Raw genomic sequence first — 26,616 nt, forward strand, 5'->3', positions numbered from 1 at the left:
TGAACCTAAGTTTTGGTATATTAACTAAAGTTATATAATCAAGACAGGTTGTTATTCACATTAACATAGATAAATAGGTCAGTGGAACAGAATAGAGTCTAGAAATAGACCCAAACAGTCATATGTTCAATTGCTTTTTGACAAAGGTATCAAGCAAGTCTATGGAAAAAGTATCAAGCAAGTCTTCCAAAAAAATAATACTGTATATACTAGATATAGATATGGGGAAAAAATGAACCTTGAATCTTACTTCGAATCATACCCCAAAACTCATGGAGCTTGATCCATAGAAGAGGGCAGCTTGGCACAAAATATCGGAGCTTGTGTGGGGTGGGGAGTACTTTCCTCCTGGGGACCTTATTGGTGTTGGAGCTTGAACGTTGACCAGTATATTTCACCCTCCCAATGAAATCCTAACCCAGGATCAAGCTCTCAGGCTGCTTTCTCTAGTTTTACATCTATAACACCTGAGTCTTGACACAAATTTATGATTTCTAATCATTAGACCTTAAACTTTGCAGGATAGTTTTTTCCTTGTTCTTGGTCATTTTTATCTTGAATTCCCTCAGTACAAATTCCAGATCTTCACTTCTCTCCTCAATACCCACTTCTTTTCACTCACAAGAATGAATTACCTCCTGCTTCACTGAGAACACTAAAAGTGAAGTATGTCCTTCCTCAACTCTGTCTCAACCCCACCACCGTTAAGTCAGCCAGCCAAGTACCAAAACACTATAGAATTATTGATCCAAATGTTTTCTTGAAATATCTTCCCAAATGTTTTATAAGTAACTCAGCCTACATTTAATTTCTTCCACATCCCCAATCTTTCCTCTCTGTATTGCTTATTCCCCCATAATTCTGCCAGTCCTTCTCACTACCTTTTCCCTTCATTTTTCACAAATACTCGTCAACTACTCCTGCTTTTAAATCCTAAATATGGTTTTTAAACCATCTCTCTTCATTTCATATGACTGCTTCTCCATCCCAACCCTCTATCATAGTTTTTTTTATTGATTCTTCTATTGAATATTTGCCTTCAGTTTTCCTGTTACAAATAATCCTGCAATGACTGTCCTTGAACAAATATCCTCATGTTGTTGTTAATATAATTCCATATGATAACTTATTAAAAGCAGAATTATTAAGAGGTAAGTGCATAAAATGCTCTACCAATTTGCAGTTCCTCCTGTAATGTATTACAGTGCTCTTGTCCCTGCACCCTCACTGACCCTGAGTATTACACTCCCCTCTTAAGGGAGGAGTTTCTGGTTTAGGTTTAGGTCTTGATTTTTAATGGAAAGCCTGATCGTGTTTGTAATCCTAGGAAAGAATCCAATTGAGAGGAGGAGTTTGTAAATTATAAGAAAAGGAGATAACTGACAGGCTCTAGAGGGTGTAAGTCAGTGATATCAAGAATATGAATAAAAGGTGTGATTTTCTTCTGAGAGTGCAGGAGCACAAGCACTCTCTCTTTCAAATACATAAAATCTTTAAAAAAAGAAAAAGAACAAGCAGAGATGGGGGCACCTGGGTAGCTCAGTCAATTAAGTGTCTGACTCTTGATTTGTACTCAGGTTGTGATCTCAGGGTTGTGGGATCGATGGAGCCCCGCTGCAGGATCCACGCTTGGTGGGGAATCTGCTTGGGATTCTCTCTTTCCCTAACCATTTCTCCCTCCTCTGCCCCTCCTCAGCACCCCCCTAACTCATGCATACGGTCTCGAAAGAAAGAGAGAAAGAAAGAGAGAGAGAGAGGAAGGAAGAAAAGAAAAGAGAAAAGAAAAAAAAAAGAAAAGGCAGAGATGTAGTCCTTGGATTTGCCTACATCTGGAGCTTCTAGTTTAAAGTAAAATTATCTTACATTCACATTGAGGTAGTTTTATTCTCTTCCTTTTCCTTTCCCATGAATAGAAGTTTTATGAGCTAAGATATACATCCACTGGTTAGTCCACATGGGAAAGTGATCCCTAACTTCTGGTATTAAAAACAATCTTTTTTAAGAGTATAAATTTAATATACTGCATTATGCCCATATAAAGCTCTACCACTAGTAGTTATTGTTTCTTTATATAACACTCCAAACATAAAGCCATTTAATGTCTTGATTTTTATTAGTAAATTATGATATGAGCAAACTTTATTAAAAATTCTGATCAACATAAACTAGAAGCCCAATGACTTGGATGGATTTACATGATTTGAATCCTGGTCAAGAGCCCTGAGATTAGCAATGGATCCAGTAATACTCTGTCAACTTATTCAACTTATATACCTACATTCTTATATTCAGCTTCTGGAGTTCAAATACCTTAATATTTAGACTCTACTTTTTGATTAAATGTCTTCTCCCCCCCCCCCCACTTTAACTCTTAAATAGTTTTTGGGCATGGGGAAGACAAAACCAAATTTTCATGAGTCTGTGGTGAATTTAAGTGTAAAGGAAGAGGCTGGTAGAATAGTAAGGAATATACATCATTGGGACACTTCTCCCTAAAAAATAAAATGTTACAAGAGGAAATGTGTTAATGGTGGGAACACAGTTTATTAGAGAGAAAAACATATGCACATGTGTTTATTTTCATTAAAATTCCTTTTACTCCATACTTGCCTTGTTGACTTTGTAATGAACTTATGTGAGGACAGAGACCAGCTATTCCACATGCACCATTGTACTGCTCTGCACATACTCTGGGCACATAATAAATACTGTAACAATTGAAAATGAGAAACACAAATGCATTTTGAAGCAAATTGGTGATATTTTAATCCCTACTGTTCAATTTTAGTACTTGGAAACATTTTAGTTATGCAAGTCTTGTTTTAGGGTACTTTTTATTTCTACAGATATTCTGCTTCTTAGTCATACTCTGTGGCTTTATTAGCAGTTTCATGGGTCTGAGTCTCATTTCCCCAACTCCAAATATAAGCTTTTTGAGGATAAAGACCATTTCTTCTCTAAAATTATTGTGGCAAGATACAAAATAGACCTTCAGTAAATTATTCAAATTATACTTCAATAAAAAATAAGAAAAAGAAGTTCTTGCTGCCGTGAATTGCATTTGAACTCATGCTGAATTTATATGCCTTTATATGATCATGTACCCCCCGTCTGTGCTCTCTACAGCTCATTCATGTTTATTCTTTTCAGTTTATTGAAGTCAAAATGTGATGGCTGGCTGCTGGGAGCATCATCATCCATCAAAAAACACCAAGAGTCCACTAACAGTGGTGAAAATAGAAGAGAGAAGAAGACAGTTGGGTTTCAATCACATACAGAAGATGATACCCTATGGACATGTCAAAAGAAAGATACATATCGACCCCAAAGAGGTAAGTTTAGCATTTATATGTAGCAAAAGGAGAAGCTGTTCTGGGGCCAGTTCTTGCTGGTGGGTGCTAGCCATGAACTGCAGATGATTTTTATCACCCTGAACAAGAGGTAAGTCTATTACCAATTGACCTGTGTTTGCAAGGCCACAGGTGGCACATCTGCTACATCACTGAATCACATCAGCCTTTCTCTTAGAATACTCTTATAAGCAACTGTCCAATTTGTCCCTCTTTGCAAACTGTAAGGCTGATTTAACAGTAAGTATGGTATAGGCATAAAATAATGTTCAAAGTGAGTAAAGAGGACCGGAAATTAAATGTAAATTTCTGCTGGGAGTGTAAATTCTAACAACTATAGTTAATCCTCGATTAACTAGAAATATGGAAAGGGTGAAGGAGAGGTCATAGACAATTCTACATTGTAGCTGAAACGAAACTTCATAAGTCTGAAACATGTATTGCCTAGCAGTCTTTTAAATGCCAGTAATTCTTCCTACTTTAGATGTCACAGATTTTTTTTTTAAGATTTTATTTTTAAGTAAACTCTATACCCAACATGGGGCTTGAACTCACCACCTCAAGATCGAGTCACACACTCTACCAGCTGAGCCAGCTAGGCACCCAAATGTCACAGATATTTTAAAAGAAATCAATAATAAAATAACAAATGTTGAGCGAAGTCAAAATTTAATTGTGTTTCCTCATTGTTTCTGGAATGGCTTATGGCTTCACCTCTCCTGAATTATCAAGAGAAGGACTTCCCAGCAGAAGCAGCCAGTCCAAGCTTCCTTGTGCAGAGATGTGCAGGCAAGAGAGGGCCACAACAAGTCTGGTAGCCCCCTCTGCTCATACCTTTTCCCCAAATATCTCTCCTACCTGCTCACAACCATTAACCCTGGCTTCCTTCTTTTTTGTTTTTTAATTTATAATTTAGGTAATTAATGCGCAGTGCAGTACGATTCATCAGTTCCGTACAACATCTGGCGCTCATCACAAGTGCTCTCCTTTCATGCCCGTCAACCATCCAGCCCATCCCTCTGCCTATCTCCCTCCATCAACCCCATTGGTTCTCTCTCCTTAGGAGTCACTTATAGCTTGTTTACTCTCTTCTTTACCCCCCATGTGTTTGTCTGTTTTCTTTCTTAAACTCCACACATGAGTGAGATCATGTGGTATTTGTCTTACTCTGACTGACTTACTTCACTTTGCATAACATCCTCTAGTTCCTTCCACATAGCTACCTCTTTTCTTTACTGGACTGGCACCTGCCCCACTCTGGTACTAAGCAACCAACTTTCCATAATCTCCCTGGCCACTCATATTCATTTGTTTGAAAAATGGGCAGCAGTTTAATAGAAGACCATGTATACTACACTCTCATCACCTGCCACCTTTGTCATGATTTTTAGTTTTAACTATGATTAATCTAGAAGTTGTTTAATCTTTTTCCAAATAACTGAGAAATGATAATTAGTCCAAGATTCAGAAAAGGAACTATCCACATCTTGGAAAGCAAGTACATTTTTTTTTTGACATAAGGCAGAAGTTCTGCAGACCTCCATTGCATTAGAACGACTTAGAACAACTTTTGTCTTTGCAGACTCTGCTTCCAGAAACGATTGAGGGGACTTCATCTCTGAGATAGAATCTTCTTTATTTTCTCTGTGAGTCCTTGAGAGATGGGAAACTTGTATTCTCTTCTTAGTCACTGCACTTTGGAGAATAGAGAACCAGTCAAAACTGGTGTGTGTGGTGGTTACCCTGCAAGTCTTAACATAGTTTTCTGTTAACTTGTCAACAAATTTGTGTTGTGTGCCAGCACGAAAATAAAATGGCAAAATGAGAAAAATGGAGTATAATAGCAAAGGGACAAATGACTTGTGTTATTGGTTAAGACCACAGCCGCATTAGAAGGCTGCAGTTGAAAAGGCACTTTGAGAAAGGTACCATCAGGCCAGCCCTTACAGTGGTGGAGGTTAATCTCTCCCGGGCCCAGCTACGGAAGCTATAAGCCTGGAAAGGGCTTGTGTCCAAAAAAAATCAATTTCTAATTTGAAACAAAATCATTTTTGACTAACAGGGGTTCAGAACCCATTACTTTTTGCTGTATAGTCTGCTGACATTTCAGCACTTTCTGTTGTGCACAATGAATCCTAATAGTCATTTTATAATGTTGCTATACCAATCAATTTAACCAAGACAAAGCTGTTACAATTCTGCAAAGTTTTCAGGAACAGTTTTCACTCACGGTTTTATTTTTTTTGTTAGCTTTTTTCCTTTGTGTTTGTGGGGAGGTGGGGGGGAGGTTGTTTTGTTGCAGTGGAAAAAAAATAAACTTTCTCATTTTTTTAAGAGAGTTTTGTTTTAAGGTGTTCACAGGAATTAACTTTTTTTTTTTTTTTTCTACTTATAAGATTATCATGTAAGGAGTGTCTGGGTGGTTCAGTCAGTTAAGTGTCCAACTCTCCAAGTCAGCTTGGGTCATGATCTCAGAGTCATGAGATCAAGCCCCCAGTCAAGCCCTGCACTGAGCATGGAGCCTACTTAAGATTTTCTCTCTCTTCTCCCTCTCTCCTGTGACCCTCCCTGTCCCATTCATGCACATGCACTCTCTCTCTCTCTCTCTCTCTTTTTTTTAATATTTTATTTATTTATTTGACAGAGAGAGATCACAAGTAGGCAGAGAGGCAGGCAGAGAGAGAGAGGAGGAAGCAGGCTCCCCGGTGAGCAGAGAGCCTGATGCGGGACTCGATCCCAGGACCCTGAGATCGTGACCTGAGCTGAAGGCAGCGGCTTAACGCACTGAGCCACTCAGGTGCCCTATCTCTCTCTTTTTTTTTAAAAAAAAAAAAAAAAAGGAGGATCGTCATGTATTTTTCTCTTTTTTTCTGATATTTCTCTTTTATTCTGATATGGAGCCATTGCCAAATTACAGTATAGCTGATCATTGAGGAGCTGCAGCTGCCCGTCTGAGTCCTTCTGCTCATGGCAGTGCCAGTATGCGCAGATCACACAACAGAGCAGTTACAACAGCGGCCTTTCCAGTGGCGCACAGCCAGATGGGAGACCGGCTTTACAAGTGTGCTGCAAGGGGTTTGGACACCCTGTCTAATGTAAGACCGGTAACCTAGCACTAATTGCCTCAGTCACACTGCTTGGTTTAGTGGCTCCTTAATTGCTTTCCCTTCTTTAGTGTGTCTAAATTTTTTAACCTACTTTTCTTCTTTGTTTCTTTTGTTGTCTTTAATCATTAAGTACCACGTAGGATGTTTACTGCAGGACCATTAATCTTTATTATCCATCCCTTATTCCTCTACCTTTTCTGTCCTCCTCACCATTCTGTCAACTTTATTGATACTAAATATATAAAGAAAGACCTGACTCTTAAGAAAAGACCTTTGCGGTGGCGGGGGCAAGGGGGGGGAGTGGAAGGGAGGAATAGTGTGGCTGGGGGATGGACATTGGGGAGGGTATGTGCTATGGTGGGTGCTGTGAATTGTGTGAGACTGATGACTCACAGACCCATACCCCTGAAGCAGATAATACATTATGTGTTAATTTAAAAAAGAAAGAAAGAAAGAGAGAGAGAAAGAAACAACCTTGAGATCACAACGATGTGTACAGTTTTGTCAGAATCATACTTAAAATATAATTTGTTTTTCAATCATCAGTGCTTGGTATATTCTATTTTAGTTGCCTTTATTGAGCTATGTGGAACCAGGAGACATTACTTAGGAAAATCTAAACTTGAGTCAAGAACTTTTAAGCCAAAGGCACAAATCTGGAAACACAACACTGTTCATTCCTTTTTTCCTCCGTACTCAGCGGTGGTTGTTTTTTTTGTTTTTATTTCCCTCTCCTAGCTTGCCTCCAACCACCCTTTTCTTATCAATCACCGATTCCCTTTCATAAGAGCCCTCCAAGCTAAGGGCATTTTTTTTTCTCTGTGATGCTGACAGGCTAGTAGAGGCCGTGAGGCCACTGAGCAGACATGTTCCAGAATCGAAATGTTAGACCTCAGGACTTGGCATTGTCCATTTCTAAGCGAGGTTGCAAAGCCATCCCAAAGCTCCCTGCTACAGTTAGAGCTATGCCTGTTTGTTCCTTCTCCATGGATCTTTGAGTCTTCTTAAAACTTCAAGAGAGGCTAAACCTAAAGTAATTTGGATTTAACTGATGGCATTGACCATGCCCCCCATTTTGTCTTTGGGCTTTTTTCGGCTATATAATATACAGCAGCTATCACTGGTTGATGGCCCCTGAGGAGCTCTGAAACACATTTTTCTTTTACTAGAAGAGGATTATTATAGACTCATCTGAAATGAGAAATAATCTTGAAACTCCTAGTTGTTCCTCTAAATAAGCCTGTGCTTGCAATGTTACGAATGTTCTTTGTAGTCCATGATGGATTAATATAGGTGACGATGTTAAAGAAATAAACAAGTTGGAGTATCCAAAGTTTAGAAGGCAGTTCCACTTTGCCTCTAAAGAACACTTATTTGTTTCTTTTATTATTAATATAATCATTGTTGGATGTTTAATCATTAGAAAAGGTATCACAAGATATTACTTCTGATTCTGAGAACTCTGAGCTAAAAGATTTATTAAAAGTTGATGCCTTTATCAACAGAACACAGAAGAAAGGAATAGTATAGTGCTATGCATAAAACCAGATATATAGATTAAATTGTCCTGCTCAGTCCCCCTCCCTTTTTTTTAAGATTTTATTTATTTATTTATTTGACAGAGAGAAATCACAAGTAGGCAGAGAGGCAGGCAGAGAGAGAGGGGGAAGCAAGCTCCCCGCCAAGCAGAGAGTCTGATGCGGGGCTCAATCCCAGGACCTTGGGACCATGACCTGAGCTGAAGGCAGAGGATCAACCCATTGAGCCACCCAGACGCCCCTGCTCAGTCCCTTTTAAAAAGGAATTCAAGGGACGCCTATGTGGCTCAGCCAGTTAAGCCACTGCCTTCAGCTCAGGTCATGAGCCCAGGGTGCTGGGATTGAGTCCCACATTGGGCTCCTTGTTCAGCAGGGGGCCTGCTTCTCTCTCTGCCTCTGCCTGCAGCTCTGCCTGCTTGTGCGTGCACATGCTCTCTCTCCCTCGCGCTCTCTCTCTGACAAATAAATAAATAAAATCTTTAAAAAAAAAAAAAAGGAATTCAGATGCAAGAGACCAGCATTAAAAGTTGAAATTGCTGTATATGAAATATTTTCCCTTAAACCAGAACCTCTACATTTCCCATTCTCTATAATAGAAGTACCTCAAAATACTTTATAATTTACTAATTTTTTATATTTTGTATCTTCTCCCACTAGAATATGAACACTCTGTGGCTTACTGTTGCATCCCATAACAACATTGCTTAACATGTAGTAGGTACTTAATATATATTTCTTGAACGAATTGATATAACATGATAGATAGACAGATAGATTTCTCTTTTTGTGACTTTGCCCATATCCCAGCCATAAAGATCTGATCAGTTAGACCTTTGGATCTCAGTACCTACAGTAATTAAGAAGTGTATGTGCTTGTCCCTTCAGAGTCTTTATGCTGATTGATTACAGTGGCAAAAAGCTCGGTAGAGTGCAGTCTTGAAAACAGCACAGCCTTGAGAATCAAGAAAACTGGACGGTTTTTAAATTTTTATTTTATTCTGATTGAGATTTAATTTACATACAGTAAAACTGCATAGATCTCAAATGTACAGTTTGATAAACTTTGACAATTCTATACACCATACAATTAAGATCCAGTACTTTTCTGTTGTTCCTGTTGTTGTTCACTCATGTTCCTTTCTAGTCCTTCCCTCCCAAGGCCTCTCTCCTGTGTTTGCACATGGCTGCCTTCTGTATCCTCACATGGCCTTTTCTCTATGAGAATACATCCCAAGTGTGTCTCTCCCCCGGCCCTATTTTTTTTTTTAAGATTTTATTTATTTATTTGAGAGAAAGAGCATGAGCTGGAGGAAGGAGGGAGAGAGAATCTAAAGCAGACTCTGCACTGAGTTCCAAGCCCAATGCGGGGCTTGATCCCACAACCCAGAGATCCTGACCAAAGCCGAAACCAAGAGTCCACTGCTTAAGGGACTGAGCCACCTAGGCACCCTCTCTCTCTTCTTTAGAGACAAAGGATCATATTGGATTAAAAGCCATCTATATGACCTCATTTAGCCTTAATTACATCTTTAAATGTCCTGTCTCCAAATACAGTCACATTATGAGGTACAGTGAAAGTAAGGACTTCAACACATGAATTTGGGCAGGGTCAGGGAGCACAATTCAGTCCATAACAACTACTTTTTTCCCCGCCTTTTTGCTTTTTATATCTTTTTCTTATCTCATTATACTGCCTAGAACTTCTGTTACAATGTAGAATAAAATGGTAAAAGTGAACTTCCGTAAGGAAACCCTGATCTCATAGGGAAAGCAGTTCCCACCATTTAGTATGATTTTAGTTGTAAGTTTTTTGTAAATGCTCTTTATCAGGTTAAGAAAGTTCCCTCCTCGTTTGCTGAGCATCTTTATCATAATGAGTGTTGAATTTCATCAGGTCTTTTTTGTGTACCTATTGAAATGACCATGCATTTTCTTTTTTTTTTATTCTGTTAATTTGATGAATTACACTGATTGGGAGATATTGGTGTGTCATATCTCTTTGGTAATGACCTTGTCAGGGTTTGGTAACAGAGTTATGCTGTGTCATAAATAAGTCAGGATGTCAGCAAAAATGGCAGAGTAGGGACTTCCAGAAGCGCTCCCCCCACCACCTTCAACTCCCAGAAATACTGAAAGTACTGGCAAAACTGCCAGAATCAGCCTTATCAGAACTCTGAAAGATAGTGAAAGATTAATAAAAATCAAGCAAGTGCTTAGCCAGCAAAAAGGCCACTGAAACATAGAAGGAGAACTTTGTGGAATTTTAAGTTAGCCTTGTCCCATCCCCAAAGCTTGCATGGCAGCATTCTTGAAGATGGCGTCCTGACTTCCAGTATGAGCATCTGGTCCCAGAGAGAGCAGAAGAGATCTTGTTCTCAAGGAATTGTGTTTGTCTCTTTTCACCTGTCTATTCCCTAAATGATTCACACAGGGTTTTTCCTAAGCCTGACCTCTCTCAGGACAGAGAAGCAACTACATGTAGGACATTGCTTGTAAACATTAAAAACCAAATGAACACACCACTGATGCCTGACGTAAAAAAGTAATAGTTGAGCCAAACAATAGACACATCAAAAAGCCAACAAATTAGACAACCATGGATGAAATGGATGAATTCCTAAAAAACACACAAACTACCAAAACTGACTCAAGAAAGATAGGAAATCTGAATAGACCCAAACAGGTGAAGTAATTAAGTCATCAATCAAAAACCCCCCAAAAAAGACAAACCCAGGACTTGAAGCAGATGGCTTCACTGGTGAATTCTACCAAATATTTAAAGAATTAACCTGAATCCTTCTGGAACTCTTCCCCAAAAACACTTCTTCACTTATTCCAGGCCTCACTCTGATGCCAAAGCCAGACAAAGACATTATAAGAAAAGAAAACTGCACATCAATATCACTTGTGAATATAGATGAAAATCTCCTCAATAAAATACTAATAAAACTGGATGCAGCAGCATATTAGAAGAATTACATACCGAGCGGATTTTAGCTCAAGAATGCAAAGGTAGTTCAACACACAAAAACCAGCTGGTGCAAAAATCACATTATCAGGAGAATGAAGGGGAAGCACGTCTGGCTGGCAGTCCATAGAGCGTGCAACTCTTGATCTCAGGGTCATGAGTTCAAGCCCTGCATTAGACTCCATTGCTGGGCATGGAGCCTACTTAAAATTGAAAAAGAAAAGAAGAAATTATGCTAATTGAGAGAAGCAAGACACAAAAGGCCATATGTTGCATGATTTTACTGATACGAAATATCCAAAACAGGCAAAGCAGATTTATGGTCCCAGGAACCTAGGAGAAGAAAATGGAGAATGGCTGCTTCATTGTTACAGGGGTTTTGTCTGAAGTGATAAAAAACATCTGGAATTAGGTCATATGATGGTTGCACAACATTGTGAATGGACCTAATACCAACAAACTGTACACATTAAAATGGCTAAAATGGCAAATGTGTATTTTGCCACAATTTAAAAAAAAATAAATGAGGTAGTCTTTTCCCTCTCCTCTGTATTCTGAAAGAGGTTGTGTAAGATTGGTATTGTTTCTTCCTTACATGTTTTATGGAATCCACCACTGAAACATCTGGCTTGGAGTTGTTACTTTTGTTGTTAGCATTGATGGTGATGGTGTGTGTGTGTGTGTGTGTATGGGTTTTCTTACTTTGGATTTTTTATTTCTTTAACAGATATTGGACTACTCAGATTTGTCATTTCTTTTTGTGTTCAACTTTGCTAAATTTTCTTTCCATAGGATTTGCTCATTTCATCTAAGTTGTTGATTTTATTGGCTTAAAATTGTTTACAACATGCCTTTTCTTTAATGCACTTAACATCTGGAGTAATATACCTCTTTCATTCCTGGTATTGATAATTTTTAATTTTCTCTCTTAATCAGCTTTGCTAGGGGGTAATCAATTTTACTGGCTTTTTAAAGAAAAAAAACAACCTTTGCTTTTTGTTGATTTTTGTCTATTATGTGCTTGTTTTCTATTCCATTGATTCTTGTTCGTATTTTTATTATTTACTTTATACTAATTTGGGTTTAATTAGCTCTTTTTTCCCTAGCTTCTTAAATTGAAAACTGAGATCAATGACTTTAAATCTTTCTTCTTTTCTAATATAAGTATATAAAACTATAAATTTCTCTCTAAGCATTGTTTTAAGCTGCCTCCCACAAATTATGATAAGTTGTATTTTCATTATCATTCTTGTGTTAGCAAGACTAAAGCACCAGGAATGCTTGTCTGCTGATCAGAGTGTAAATTTATACAACCACTTTGGAAAACAGTTTTGCATTATTTATTGAAGATAAAGAACAAATACCCCATATCCAAGAGATTCCATTTCTAAATATATATACTAGAGAGAATCTCATACACACAGTAATTAACTTACAAATATGTTCATAGCAGCTATATTTAGTTGGCTAGGCTAAAATACGGTAACAAATAGAAAAAATATCAACGGCTTAAGAAACGAGAAGTTTCTTCCAAGATCACCTTGAGTATAGAGGTTAGCAAACTGTTCATGGCCAAATCTCGTCCAATGCTTTTTTTTGTAAATAAAGCTTTATTAGAATACAGCGATTTCCCTTTTTTATGTATTGTCTGTGGATGCTTTCATACTTCAATAACAGAGTTGAATAGAAGCGCAATGGCCCACAAAGCTAATATATTTACTAAGTGGCCCTGCCACAACAGGTCAGCAAGAAGTAGGAAGGTACAGAGTACACATGGAAGGTTTTATAGAATAGGCCTGAAATGGCACATAAAACACCTACTAGTTTTCCAGCCTCTGAGCATATAATATCTACTAGTTTTCCAGCGGCTGACATGGGGCTCGATCCCACAACCCTGAGATCATTAGCTGAGCTGAAACCAAGAGTCAGACACTAAACCAACTGAGCCACGCAGGTGCCATGTGCACTTTTATTTTTAAAATGCGTATGTTGTCTTTGTGTGTGTGTGTGTGTGTAAACAGGTATGGAGTTTTATGAATATGCATAACTGTATGTAATTGTTGGTATACTTAATATGAAATCAAATTTTGTAGAAGAAATGAGTATAATTAAAAGCTGATATGTTACTTCCCAGAAACTTAATAAGGAATAGCACTTAAAGAATTAAGAAAAAGGAATAAGCTTGTCCTATGTCTTAGACCAATCATTCTCAACTTTTGGGGGGGTCTCATGCCTTTTTAGAATTTGATGAAAGCTATGGCCCCTTTCCTTAAAGAGTAATGGGCACACGTACACACATAATTGTGCCTGCAGTTATGAGGGAGTCACACGTTCATGAAGTATATCCATGGATTCCATAGGAGTCCCTGGGCCCTCTGTTACAATTCCTTCTTTAAGTTGTCCTCATCAAATGTCAGTTATCCCAACTAAACTTTTGATAGAAGGATCAAAACCATAAATAAGACTAATGTTCAAGTCTTCTATAATAGTGATTGCAGAGATAATTATATTCTTTCACCAGGCATATCTTCTTCCCTCACCTTACCCACAAGTCCCTCTCAGTTGTTTCTGCTCCTGTTTACACATTTTAATTTCCCCTCACACCAACCAGGACGCTACCTAGACAGTTGTAGTAGGAATGAGCCTCTTCACCTGCCTCCGGTCTCTCTGTCCTGCTCTATTCCAAGGTCTGCCACAGAAGTAATCTCTCCAAAGACCAGCTGGGTTTTTTTAATTGTGTTTGTTGCTGCTGTGTTGTATTTTTGAGGCCAACTAGCACAGTGTTTAAGATTAGTTTGCAATACAAAGTCAAAACCCAGCCTCGTTCTTACTAGCTGTGTGATACTGGACATTCTGCTTGACCTTTCAGTTTCTACTTCTTTATCTATAAAATGAGGGCAATAATATAATTTAAGGACTGTTGGAAAGAATAATGAGATAATGCATATAAAGTGATTTAAAGTGATTAGCAAAGTACAAGGACATAATGATGCTCAATAAATATTTCCTGAATATATTAAATATTTAGCCTCAGGGTTTTTAATTGAATACTTTTGCTAATTCCATGCTCTTTATTCCTTCCTATCAAAATACCACCTCCTGCATCAAATCTTCTTTAATCCTACAACCATACATGATCTCTCCCACTTCTTAATTTCTCAGACTTGTCGTACTGTTTATTATGGGGGAATAGCCTAAAAGTAGAACTCTGGGATCAGATTATCTGGACATGAATATTGTCTCCATCACTTAACTAGCTTTGTGACCTTGGGCAGGTCCTGTAAGTCCCCTATGGCTTATTTTACCTATCTGTAAATGAGATGTTAAAATAGTATCTATTGCAAAGGGGTTTTATGAGAATAAATATAACTAACTTCTAGAAATAGCAAAACTAGAGAGAGAGAGAACTAGAGGAGGGATAGGAACAAAACAGGAACTTTGGGGAATGAGGAAATATTCTGAAATCAGATTGTAAAAAGAAATAAGTCAATCCCATGAAAATTTTTAAAAATTATTTATTTGAGAGGGAGAGCGTGCACAGGGAGGAGGAGCAGAGGGAGAGGTGAGGGAAAGGATCTCAAGCAGACTGGGTTGTGGTCATGCTTTCATAAGCTGTATAAATTTACTACTGTTTATCAAGCTGGTAAGTTTAAGATGGTTAAATTTTATGGTATTCAAATTATAATGAAGCTTTTTTAAAAGAAAGATAAATGGTATATGGCAGAGGCTTAGAGCAGTACCAGGCACATACTAAGCATACCATATCTATTAGCTGTTGTCACCTTATACTGCCTTGGGTTGTGATTCTTTACCAGGTTGTTCAGAGTATCTCATGTTCTTACTCTCTCCCGTCTTCTTTACCGTCCCCTAAACTAACTCTGAACTTAATCCTAATACCAGCCCTTGCTGATCATTAGGTACTTGGTAAATATTTACTGATTGGTGCACTGCATGTACTGAGGGAGTTTGTGTCTAGTATGAAAATATATTGGTTTGGGTTCAGGGTCCCACGGGTTTGTGTATACAAAGAAGACTGAATTGTGGATTTAGGTAGCTAGTCTTTTACATCTATACATAATAGAGAACAGCCAGTATTGAATATAGCTTTTGAATACCAAGGATCATGGTGACCGTTTTGATGCTAATCTCTGCACATAGAAGACTCTTGCTTTCTGTGGGTCTGATTTTTCTCTGATAACACTGAGAAAGGGTACCATTCCCAGATTATAGACTACTATATTCTTGGCATTTGAAGGTCTGGTATTTGCAACACACCAAAGCTGTCTTCATGTTATTTGAATAGTTACACTTTCCTCAAAGAAAGAATAAATCTTCCCAAATAATTTCTTTAAGCAGCCTGGGCTGTAGTTTTCCAGGAACCAGAAGAAAATTGTGAGTGAGATTCTTACAGTCTTGCAAGAAAAAGACAGGGATGTTTTGTGCTGTTTGGGAAATAATATTAGGAAGGAAGAGGAGGAGAAAATTATTGTTATTAGAAATAATAATTAGAAAACAAACAAAAACTAAAAAATCTTTCTTCCCATGCCATCTTATTTAGCACTCCAGAGGAGAAAAATAATTATTAACTGAACATTGCTTGTTAGAAAAGAACAAAGACCAAATCAGCCCTGGAATGGATAGGTGAACATCTTTTCCAATCAGACACTTGTTTTAGCCCAGTGTACAGGTCTTTGAAAGAAGCATTCAAGATTTCTGTCTGCCTTGAAAGTTTTAGGGGTAAGAGCAGTTTAACTTGGGGGATTTGGAGATACAAAGTGCTGGACTCAGAGAGACGAAAGATGTTTTCTTAGAATGGTTAAAGGGAACAAAATAAAGCAATTACCTTCTTGGTCATTTTCACAGTAAACTCAAACCAGCAGGAAGATGACAGGCCTTCAGGTTTAAAAACAAAATCAGTAGCCAGTCTGTTATTGCACAGAGGTACTTTTTTTAAACAAGATACTGTGGATCTCTGATTTTACAAAATCAAAACAACCCACTGAGTTTCCCATCTGCCATTGTTTCATTTCAGAGGGAAAAAAATAGCTTACTTTTAAAGCTTAGGGATTTTGGAATGTCTAATATATTGCTCAGAATGGACTTTTCCATTTCCTTTTATTGAATGCCCAAATTAATTCTTTTTATTGTTCATACAGGAACAGTGGCAGGAGTTAGAAAAGATGCATCCACATCTCCTATAACAATAGGAAGCCAAAAGGAGCTTGGAATCACAAGCTCATCAGCGCTGCAGCACGACTCTTCTCGGTAAGCCTCAGGGACTCTTTGGTTTAACATTCTCTAGGTAAGAGCCTTTTGGGGGGCAGGGAGTCATTTAATAAAGGAGTGGAAAAGTCTTGACAATTCTTAAGAGCTGTTACTTGAAAGAGGCCTTCTTTGGAAGCATCTAGATTTGGCCAGGTTGATCGCATGGAGCTCTTTCCTTTACCCATGCCTCACCTTAATTGAAACCGGTAATTGGCAAGGATTTCCAGAAAAACACAAAGCTAATCCTATCTTTCATCAGAAAATGTGCTTCACAGCAGGTCTTTCCCAGTTTGTCGCAGAATTGTTATACACTTGGACTTTAAGTTTAACTAATTGAATTCATTGATTCTGAAAATTATGGTGGGTTTTGTATTACAGGTTTTTTTTTTTAAAGATTTTATTTATTTATTTGACAGACAGAGATCACAAGTAGGCAGAGAGGCAGGCAGACAGAGAGAGGAAGGGAAGCAGGCTCCCCGCTGAGCAGAGAGCCCGATGCGGGGCTCAATCCCAGGACCTTGAGATCATGACCTGAGCCTAAGGCAGAGGCTTAACCACTGAGCCACCCAGGCGCCCCTGTATTACAGTTTTAAGGTTCTGTCAACGTTTACGGATACCAGAGACATTTGAAGAGTTAAGAATTTGCTCAGACTTTTCTGGAGTCAGGAAAAGAAACACATTATTAAAATTTTTTCACATCCAATAAGCCACCCACCTATTACGCATTTAAGGCTGATTATATAAACAGCAACACTGAATGGGCTTAGTTTCAGCTTTCTTGGGAATGTGCTTGTTTGAGCACTTAAATTCCCAGCATCTTATCAGAAGAATGTAGATTTCAAGACTTAATTTTAATTATAAAGAACTTTTGGGAAATAACCCTAACACAGAGGACAGTAAGGACTGCCATCTATTAGGCACCTACTGTGTATCCACCCATGTATGGACTGTCTGATTTAATCTTCATCGGAGCCTTAGGAAGTGGTACTCCTATCATTCTCATTGCCAGAATTAGGAAACTAAGAGATTGAGTGACTGGCCTAAGGTCACATAGCTAATAAGACGTAGAACTAGCTTTTCAGACTCCAAAGCCCATTATCTTAAATACTATAATAGTTGACAATGACAACCTCCGTATTTTGAAGGTGACCCACAAGCAAAAAAAAAAAAAAAAATTATCTAGTTTACCACATTCTTTGTCCATTACCCCTTTCTTTTATTTTTAATGCTGCCCTTATTAGCATTTTCCAAGTACCCACATTGAGCTGTCAGTTCTGAAATGTTGAGGGTCGGGGGTCCCTCCTTGAACCACTCGGCATTGCGGCTGAATGCTTGTGCTCAAAGAGGATCCATCCCAATCACCTTGAGGGCTTCCTCTGGAGAAGTTATGGGTAAAGAGGAGAAATGATCTGGATTTTCTCTCTTAGTGAATTTTTCTACTGAAGATTAAAGCAAGCTCTTTAACGTGTTTTTGATTATTGCATTTCAGTTTAGAGAGAAGCATGAAAAAGAATAAAATGTTTCCCCAGTAAGAGTTTTGTAGAACATTCTCAGCACACATTTTCTGAATGGACCATATCAACTTCGTACAGTTTTACAAGCCCACGTTAGAATTGCTGTGAAGACTCATATTTATGGACCTTAAAAAAGAGATTCTGTATCAGTTAGTTCTTAATACTGCAAATCAGCTAAATACAGATTTGCAGAGGTTTCATAAATAATGAGTACTTGGCTAAATAAAACAATGTGTAACACACTGGATTTCATCCTTAGAAGTGCCTGATGGCATATTATAGGTTTATTATACAAAGTGCAGAGTTGAAAAAAAAGATTCAGTACTATGAAAATCAGTTACCAGGAGGGCACAGTGGTTGCTTTCCAAATTTCAGAATCAGGATTATTTGAATTATTCTTATTTCAAAGTGTAGAAAAGGCATTTTTTATAGACTACTTTTCAGTTACATGCAAACTCTTAATGCAAGACAAAACTCTGTTTATTCTTCATCCCAACAAACCTTTGGACTTACTGAGAAGAGTAAAAGCCTATCCACCTTATATTCCCAGAATTTCCCAAACTTGGAAAACAGGATGGGGGTGGGACAGATGGTGGTGGGAAACAGGTTTTCCTTTGTTCTCTGAAAAGCATTAACACCTCGGAAGAGTCCTATATTGTCCCACATGCCAGTGATAAAACCAGGCGTGGCAAAGTCATCTTTCTCATTCACAATGTGGGCTGTTAATTGTTCTCTCTGCTGCCTGTCAATATAATGTGAAATTTTCATTCCCCATTCAAGATGGGAAAAGTTGTGGCTGAAAATGTTAACATTTGCATTTTTATTTGTTGATTTATTTAAAGGACAGCCTCTCCCGCAGCAATCCATCACTCAGTGACACCCCAAATATGAATAATGTATTGTAGACTTGCGGTTACAATGTGTAATAAGTGCTAGAGACAGTAAAGGAATGTTAACTATGTTGCAAATGTAATATTTATTGACTCATAAAGTTTATTGCTTTGGAGGTTCAATAATACTGACCATAGGCCATTAATATCACTTATCCTGATTTTAGCTGGGCACCTTTATATGTAGAAATATTCATCTATCTCATGCTAACAAAATAAATAGGTAATTTACAGCACAAGCAAAGAGGGCTTTATAGTTTTCTGTGCTGAGAGCTGCATCGCTTCTTTCTCTTCATTCACTTCTGGCCTCCAGCACTGATCACACACCCCTGAGCTGTCCAAGAGAGAAACCACAATAGGCACATTGGCACAAGAGGATGGAGCTGCTGAACCAAAGGGGGCCATGCATTTCTGCTTGCCTGAAACAGGCAATGCCTCCCAAACCCCCATCATATGGGCTTTTCTCCCTGTCATTCTGAACACCTGGTGAGGAAGTGCACCTTTGAGCGGAAAGTTCAACAAATACTTCTCCTGCCAGGACGCTGGGTCAGAGTTTATAGATTCTACTGGATCCTCTGGTCTCCAAGGTGAAACCAGAACTGGCCAGTTAATTTGCTATGAGCACAGCTGTTACTGATAATTAACCCTTTTATACCTTCCAGAATTTGGTATGTCCATTGCCAGCAATAAAGATCATACAGGAAATACCTGACACCCAAAGCAAAAGAAGTAATGTTAATTAGCAACCATCAGCTGTAATTGTCATTCCCATTAAGATGCAGAATTAAGTATTTCTTCGTTATAAATAACCTTTCTAATTGTACTTGATGTATGCCAATTTAATCAAAAAGTATACTTGCAACAGACCGATATTTGCATTAATGTAGCTTTGGATCTTCAAATCTTTTATTTCAAATTTGGGGAGAAAAAGCATAGTACAGCTGTATATCCTTTATATGTGGGGATTTTTTTCTATCCGGGTTTGGAGATCTAGAACATTTTATATTAAAATGAAGACAGTATCTTCTGGGATTGTTCACTGAAACAGAAATCTTGTCACTTTTTAAAATATCAGTAAAGTTTCTATGTTCCAGTCATATGACAGCTCAGTGGTAATTGTTCCAAACTGATAAACAGAGGCAAATAGCAGGCCTGCAGCACCAGGATTACATTCTAAGGCCCCGAAGTAAATGTTACTGAGGCTTCTTTTCTCTGTTGTCCCCTGATATATGAGAGTTAATGCTGGTACTCTTGCCCTCGTGTGTGTGTGTGTGTGTGTGTGTGTGTGTGTGTGTGTATGATGTGAAGAAAGAAAAGCAGATCTCACCAAAGCATACCAAATTACTGAATTTGGGGAACTGGAGATATAGATGGACTATTTCTGGGTAGTACTGCTCACCTCTCTACTCTAGCTTTTTTCAAAAAGGTTTTTCACCACAATGCAGAGTTGGAAATTTTGCTTTTTTTAGAGAGGGCATGTGCTCACCTGCATGTGGGGAGAGGCAGAGGGAGAGAATCCCAAGCAGAATCCTCCCACCCCTGCCCCAAGCACAGAGCCTGACACAGGACTTGATCGTATGACCCATGAGATCAAGATGCAACCAGAAGCCAAGAGTCAGACACTTAACCGCCTGAGCCACCCAAGCACCCCCAGAGTTGAAAATTCTTATTTTCTTTCATTTTGTTGGTGTTCTGGACATGTTGGAGGGGTGATTTTGTGGAGCTTGCTTTTTGTTGAGGGAGGTAAGAAAATATTTAAGTATGTATTTCCAAAGATTTAATAGCTTATTTGGGGGCTTTTTAAAAAATAGCCTAAAAAATAACTTAATTTGATCTTTTGTTAAAGACTGTGGTCCTTTGCTTTCAAACTATATGCTTAGTTGTCCTGAAAACTTAGCTGTAAGTTTATAAATTGATGAGCTCTCCATTGTGCACATGCTTGTGCCATCATGCTCACAGACAACTGTTTGTGCACGGCGGAACTGAAGCTTGTAGAGACTTGCTGTCCATTGAGGTGGAGACTGAGGGACCACGCTCAGAATATTGGACCACATTACACTAATCCAGGCTGGAGGAATCCAAGTACCCTGCAGTCTAGAACTTAAACTTCTGTCTTGAAAACTGTATTTTTCTGTGTCTTTGGAAGAATGTCTGTCTTTTTAGATCCTCTGCCTATTTTTTATTCAGACTGATTTTTTTGGTTTTGACTTGCTATTGAGTTGTAAGAGTTCCTTATATATTTTGAATATTAACCTCTTACTAAATAGTTTATAAATATTTTTTTCAGTTTGTGATCATTTCCTTTACAGTTTGATCCAGTCCCATTTGTTTTTACTTTTGCTTTTGTTCCTTGAACTTTCAGTATCTTATCCAAAAAATCATTTCAAAGACTGGTGTCAAGGAGCTTTTTTTTTTGTTTTCTTCTAGGAATTTTCCAGATTTTATAATTAAGTATTTAATCCATTCTCAGGTTTTTTTTTTAAATATCATGAAAGATGAGAGTCCAGTCTCCTTCTTTTCCGTCTGAATATCCAGTTTTCCCAGAACCATTTATTGATGAGACTGTCCTTTCCCAATTGTATATTCGTGGTGCCCTTGTTGAAAATTCATTGATCATTTATGCTTTGTTGTTGTTTTTTTTTCCTGGGTTCTTGATTATGTTCCATTGGTTTGTGTCTGTTTTTATGGCCAATACCATACTGTTTGGATTACTATAACTTTGTAATATAATTTGTAGTCCAGAAGTGTGATGCCTCCAACCTTGTTCTTTTTCCTCAAGGTTTTAGCTATTTAGAGTCTCTTGTGGTTCCTTATGAATTTTGCAATTGTTTTTTCCATTTCTGTGGAAAATGCCAGTGGAATTTTGGTAAGGCTTGCATTGAATCCATACATCACTTTGGGTAGTATGGTTATTTTAACAATATTAATTCTTTCAATCCATGAAGATGGTATATCTTTCCATTTATTTGTGTCTTCTTCAATTATTTTCATCCATGTTTTATAGTTTTCAGTGTACAAATCTTTCACTGCCTTGATTAAATTTATTCCCAAGTATTTTATTCTTTTTGATGCTATTATAAATGGAATTTTTTCTTTATTTCCTTTTTGGTTAGATCATTATTGGTATAAGTAGATTCAACTGATTTTTGTATATTGATTTTATATCCTGGAACTTTACAGAATTTGTTAGTTCTAACCGGGTTATTGTTGGTGTTGGTGTTGCTTTGTGTTTGGAGTGTGTAGGGTTTGTCTACATATAGAATCATATCATTTGCAGAGTTAATTTTACTTCTTCCTTAACTACTTGGATGGCTTTTATTTCTTTTTCTTTACTTATTGCTGTTGCTTGCACTTCTAGTACTTTGTGTAATAGAAGTGACAGGAGCAAGCCCTGTACCAGACCACAGAGGAGAAGCCTTCAATTTTTCCCTATTATGATGTTAGCTGGGGCTTTTTATAAATGGCTTTTATTGTGCTGAAGAGATTTTCTTCTATATTCAAGGGTTTTTGTCATGAGTGGATATTGAACTTTTCAAGGAAGACATAAATTGCCAACAGGTATATGAAAAGATGCTCAACGTCAGTAATCATTGGGAAAATGCACATGAAAACCACAATGAGATAGTCCCTCACACCGCTGGGATGGCTATTTTCAAAACGATGGAGGATAACAAGTACATAATGGTGAGGATTTGGAGAAAAGGGACCCTCGTGCATTGTTGGTAGGAATGTAAATTGATACAATTACTGTGGAAAACAGTATGGAGGTTCCTCAAAAAATTAAAAATTGAACTACGGGGCACCTGGGTGGCTCAGTGGGTTAAGCCGCTGCCTTCAGCTCAGGTCATGATCTCAGGGTCCTGGGGTCGAGTCCCACATCGGGCTCTCTGCTCAGCAGGGAGCCTGCTTCCCCTCTCTCTCTCTGTCTGCCTCTCCGTCTACTTGTGATTTCTCTCTATCAAATAAATAAAATCTTTAAAAAAAAAAAAATTGAACTACTGTATGATCCAACAGTCTTCTTCTGGGTATATACTCAAAGGAAATACAGTACCACAAAGAGGTGTCTGTCCTCCTATGTTCACTGCAACATTATTCACAGTAGCCAAGATATGGAAACAACCTAAATGTCCTATCAGTGGATGAATGGACTTTGGAATAATATTCAGCCTTTAAAAAGGAGATCTGCCATTTGTGGCAGATGGCATGGATTAAGCTGGACGACATTATGTTAAATGAAATAAGCCAGACATAGAAATACTTCATGATCTCACTTATTTGTGGAACATAAAAAGTTCAAAGCATAGAAGCAGAAAGAAGAATGGTGGTGACTAGGAGTAGGATGGTAGAGGAAATGAGGAGATAGTGGTCAAAGGGAACAAAGTTGCCATACTGTAGGATGAATACATCTAGAAATCTAATGTACAACATGATGGCTATAGTTAATAATACTGTATTAAATATTGGAAATTTGCCAAAAGAATAGATTGCTAGTGTTCTTACCACCCTTTTAACTATATAATTGAAACTATATGAAGAGATGATATATTAGTTTGATTGTAGTAATCATTTTACTTTATATGTATATCATTAATAATTTCCTAATATTGAACTCTTCCAAAAAATCATTGTATATTTTAAATATGTATTTGTATATTTTAAATATATTTAATTTTAATTTTTAAGTGGGTTTTTTTTTCATCTCTATTTTCATCTTAAGTAACTTGACATAGAAATTCAGTTGCTTCTAGCACCAGATATGATGATATAACTCTTAAAGACCTTGAACAACGGTCATGTTGGTCGTTTGCTGTGCTGTGAAGAGGGACAAACATTTCTTCATTTGTCCCTCTTCGTTCTTTGTGGATCATCAACCAAGGCCTTAGCGTCTGGGCAGTTCAAGCATTGTTTAGTTTCTAATCTCAATTTCCCAGTAACCATTTAGATTATGTAGAAGGAAAAATCATGTAAATATGCTCTTCCTGATTGTAAAAAATTATCTCTTTTATCCCTGACAAAAAAAGTTCTGGATTGGCAACATAAGTATGTTAAGCAACATATATCTATCATACTATTAACAAAAATATAATGCTGAAAATAATAATTACCAGTTCACAATCCTTAGCATAGTACCACAGTGTTGACAGAATGCTTCTAACCTGCATTTTCTTATTTAAATTGCACCCAAACCCTGAAATAAGTAGTAGTAGTACCTCATTTTACAGCGAGGAAATGGCAACTGGAACTGTCCATAGTCACACAGTAATGAAGCAGAAAAGAGACCCTGAACATAGTTCTTCTGATCCCAGATTTTAGTGTTTTTTCATTCTTCACTATTGCCTAAAACTTGAATTTCAGGTCAAGGTGTTGGCACTAAGCTGATAAAATTCTGGTATAGAGTAGGAATGAGACAAACTTGCCTTAAGAATTACAGTTTATTTTTATAACTTGACAGGAAGAAGCGGGTCATTCAAGAAAAAGAGAAATGCTGTGATGCAACCAGATTGCAGCATTTTCTTGCACTTGTGCCTAGAATCCTCACTGCAACAATATTTTTTTTCTCATCTGTAGGTTCACACAAATGGTTTATGTACTCAACTAGATTCCCTTCTGTGCCTAGCACACAACAGTGTGTCATTCTCCCAGGGTAGAGAGAGGGGAGCTACACTAAAATTCCAAACCCCAAATTAGAGCCCACAGGCACTACCTGAGTTTATGTGGTAGTTGGAATAGCGGACCTCACTGCCTCTATATACTTGAGTATGTGACTGACGGCCATAAGTGACAGTAATGGCCCACTCTTCATTGAATGTCTGCTGTATATCAGGTAATGTGTTGGGCATCTACAGATATGTCCATTTAGAATTATATGTTCATATAAATTACATGGCACTGTAAAGCTCTCTTTAATGGCTACTAAAACTCAATTGCAAAATATTAGATAAAATTTCTTTTTAGGTTTTTCAAAATGACTTCCTAAAATGTGGGCTGCAAGGCTAAGAGCTGTCATTTTAGCTTTATGTGCCCTCAGAGTAAGTTTGCCCACCACACACAATCAGAGTAGCATTTACTGTAACTTTTCCATTTTGAGTCTTTTGTAAATAAAATAAAAACAAAGCCTAATGAAATGACACACACACAAAATGATGACAGTAAAAAGGAATAGTCTGAAAACTTAGAAAAGAATGTGTTGAATATGTAAAAGAAAACATGAAGTATAATGTGCCTCTCTGTCTTCCATCTTTAATCAGAAGGATGAAAAGCCCAGCCATTCAAAAGGGGTTTTACTTAAGTTGAGTTGATACTTTGAAATTCCCTGCCAGCAGGGGCATTACTCCCAAGAACAGTTGAACACATGGAAATTCTTATGTGTTTGATGAAAAGATGTAGCTTTTAATTAAGCCAGGATATTGTGTTGTTACTGTAATTCCCACTGTTAAAAGCCATTAATATAATCATCCATTCCTCTGACACACACTGTTATACTGTGTATAAGTTTAAAAAACAGAAACAAACAGGCTCCGTAGAAATTTAGAGATAACATAATTCCAAGAAATGAATTCAGCTTGAGGAAGCTTGTCAAGACATTCTTACCATAGAAAAAAAAGTACTGCACAAAAAAAATATACATTCAAACAGCTGATGTTTACTAGTCACTTAGATTCGGGTCCCCTGGCTTCAGGAATTCTAAGTTCTGGATGAAGGAGTTGTAAAAGCTCCTTCAGTATTCACAGTTTCCTATATTTTCCAGATATCCTACAGTGATGTATTACTTACATAATTTTTAAAACAATATTTAAAAAGAAAGCAAAGGGCACATATTAATAGGAGGTAAATCCATTTCAAAATTTTTTACTCTACAGTTTCAAGTATTTCCAAATACCCTAAGGTTCACCTTGGAACGTATGACATAAATATGTTATTTCTTTGTCGAGCCAGCAATAGGTGAGGATTATGCTTCCTTGGTGTGTCTTCTCCAGGGTACTGAACGCTGAAAAATGGTATGATTAGTGACATCTGTTCAGTATTGCCAGTTCCCATTATCATTTCACAGTGTTTATCCTCATGAACTGCTGTTTTAGAGTCATTCGTTTGCTCCAAGGTCACCAAATTCCCTGCACTTCAATGTTAAGAAACATTTGTTGAGTGTCACTTAGTGTTCTAGGCAGTTCAGTGCTTTTCTAAAATTCTTTCATATATGTCACCTGACCTAATCCTCAGAATCATGAGAAAATAAAGCTCAACGAGGCAATTATAGGACAGTCTAGAGCTCAGGTGTAATAATTATTAACACCTGGGTTTATAGACCTAGGTTTGAATGGCTTTGAACAAATCATTTAATTTAATCTATAAGATGGGGATAATACTGTCTCCTTATAGGCCTGTCGTGATGATTAAGCAAAACAGTTTACATAGAGTACTTAGCATACTCCCTGTATATCACTAAATAATATTTGTCATTGTAGAACTTCCCAAGATCACACAAGCAATAAGGAGCTAGGATTTGACCTTGCTATTGTAATTCCAAACTCTATGTGTGTTCCCTGACAAAAGGTTGGGAATAGGATTAAGAAGTTGGCAACTGGGTTGTATTTTTTCATTTTCACTATGCAGACATGTTTGTAAACATGCCTTTTATTTTACCTCTCTAAGCATGACTTCTCAGATGAAAAGAAGAATTTTAATAATTACCTTGAAAATGTGCTCAGAGTATTAACTTTAGGTAAGCAAAGTTAATTTGGTTAGATAAGCACCCTAATTTGGTGCTGGGCCATAATGTGCACTCAGTCAGTGTTCACTCCTTTCTCTGTGGGAGAAGGAGAGATTCCAACTCCCCGCTGAGTAGGGAGCCATAGGAGGGGCTCGAACTCACAACCCTGAAACTACGACCTAAGCCAGAATCAAGAATCAAACGCTCAGTGGACCAAGCCACCCAGACACTCCAGTGCAAGGATTTCATTTATTATATTCATTGCTCTACCCTTGT

The 26,616-nt window shown here is 37.7% G+C and overlaps 1 protein-coding gene across 6 annotated transcripts in view; it reads left to right on the plus strand.

Moving 5' to 3' along the window:
- The window catches only part of KIAA1328 (KIAA1328 ortholog), a 325,611-nt gene that overhangs the window by 257,304 nt on the left and 41,691 nt on the right, over window positions 1–26,616 (plus strand). For all 6 annotated transcript variants that reach the window (XM_059409499.1, XM_059409500.1, XM_059409505.1 and 3 more), the window contains 2 exons: window positions 3,151–3,332; window positions 16,120–16,228. In XM_059409499.1, coding sequence (XP_059265482.1) covers window positions 3,151–3,332; window positions 16,120–16,228 — 291 coding nt within the window. The remainder of the gene's footprint in view (window positions 1–3,150; window positions 3,333–16,119; window positions 16,229–26,616) is intronic.

The sequence above is a fragment of the Mustela nigripes genome, chromosome 8 (assembly GCF_022355385.1).
Source record: "Mustela nigripes isolate SB6536 chromosome 8, MUSNIG.SB6536, whole genome shotgun sequence".
In the NCBI taxonomy this organism is placed as follows: domain Eukaryota; kingdom Metazoa; phylum Chordata; class Mammalia; order Carnivora; family Mustelidae; genus Mustela; species Mustela nigripes.